Source organism: Sinocyclocheilus grahami, unplaced genomic scaffold (assembly GCF_001515645.1).
Source record: "Sinocyclocheilus grahami isolate Dianchi unplaced genomic scaffold, SAMN03320097.WGS_v1.1 scaffold676.1, whole genome shotgun sequence".
Lineage (NCBI taxonomy): Eukaryota > Metazoa > Chordata > Actinopteri > Cypriniformes > Cyprinidae > Sinocyclocheilus > Sinocyclocheilus grahami.
In genome coordinates this window covers 389562-391077 of record NW_015505855.1, presented here as the reverse complement: position 1 = coordinate 391077, position 1516 = coordinate 389562, and the positions used below count along the sequence as shown (strand labels likewise).

At 36.3% G+C, this 1516-nt stretch overlaps 1 protein-coding gene across 1 annotated transcript in view; it reads right to left on the bottom strand.

Annotated features, from left to right (window-relative positions):
* Positions 1-952, bottom strand: part of pkp1a (plakophilin 1a) — a 10864-nt gene extending 9912 nt beyond the window's left edge. Inside the window, exons 1-2 of the mRNA XM_016242930.1 lie at positions 614-952; positions 182-326 (exon numbers count right to left, since the gene is read on the bottom strand). Of these exons, the coding sequence (XP_016098416.1) occupies positions 182-326; positions 614-888 (420 nt within the window). The 5' untranslated portion in view covers positions 889-952. The remainder of the gene's footprint in view (positions 1-181; positions 327-613) is intronic.
* Between the last annotated feature and the right edge of the window lie 564 nt (positions 953-1516).

Below are 1516 nucleotides of genomic sequence, written 5' to 3'. Positions count from 1 at the left end.
TAGATAGATAGATAGATAGATAGATAGATAGATAGATAGATAGATAGATAGATTTGAGAGCTTAATCAAATTTCAAAATAATTGATGGTTTTTATGATATGGCTCTTTCTAGAATCACCCAACATGCAATGATGCAGCAGAAGGCAGGTTTATCTCTGACTGAAATCTTTAGTTTGCTGACCTCTTGCTTGGCTCTGTCTTCAGTGAAGGTCTGGTGCTGTATGCATGAAGCTCCAGACAGCTGATGGCTGATGTCTGAGAGTGACAGATACTCCACTGCCTCCTGCAGAGTGATGTTAAGAATAGATCCCTCGGCACCACTCGCACTGAACAATGTTTAAGAAACAAGTAACAGACACACTTTACAATACAGACAAACTAACAGACAATAGCTTTGACAAACTACTGTATGACAAAAACATAGAAGAACAAAAGACTGTAAAATTTTAATGTGTATTTGCTAAAAGTCAATTTTTTAAAAGCACACTAGCATATAGAAGATGCAAGGTATCTGTAAAATGAATGTTTAGAACAAAAAACAATGTTTCTGTGAAACATATCAGATAATGCGCTTTTACATACTGCTATTAGCACATAACATATGTAAACTCACCGCAGCGCTTCTGATTTGTTCTTGGTAGTGGTGACTTTCGTAATTGTCTGTGATTGGCTGAGGGAAGGTTTGATGCTTGCGATCTGTGATTGGCTGGTGCTGGCAGGCAGGTTATTCTCCTGGAGTCTCATGGATTGTCCAGTTGCTCGGTTATATCGCACAGTAGAAGACCTCGTCTTGGACTGCTGGGTAATTGTGCCGCCTGCCTTATTCAAGGCTGGGTCGCTGCCACCGCGTCTCATTCCATTGGACTGAGACTGTGCATTCCAGTTCATCTGAGACTCCCACTGGCTGTTCTGGGTCTGCCTTCTCACTGTGCTGCGCGCTGACAAGCTGTGACCAGTCTGGGCAAATAAAAAGCAATGATGAATAAAGCGCTAATGGATTAAGAAAAATCATGAATAAGATAAAGTAATATTTATTATCAGTATTTATATGCATACAACTTCAGCTAAATCAGAAAATAATTATGAATTGACCCTTAGTTTCTACAACAACATTTTTAAAATAGAAATGTGAAGTTTGTTGTGGAACCTTCTTTCCGTCACAGAATAAAAATATTTAAAAAGTTCATTCATTTTTACTTTCTCACAATTTCGAATGTATATCTCACAAATCAGACATTTGTCTCACAATTTGCGATTTTATATCTCATAATTCAAACTTTTTTCCTCCGAATCAAGTTTATATCTCACAAATCTGACATTTGTCTCAGAATTTTAATTTTATCTCAAAGTTCAGACTTTATCATATTTGTGTTTATATCTTGCAATTCAGAGTTTTTTTCTAAGAATAATGCGTTTATATCTTGTAATTCAGACTTTTTTTCAGAATTGTGACTTTATATCTTGCAATTGCAAGTTATTGTGAGATGTAAACGTCCAATTGCAAGAAAAAAAAGCA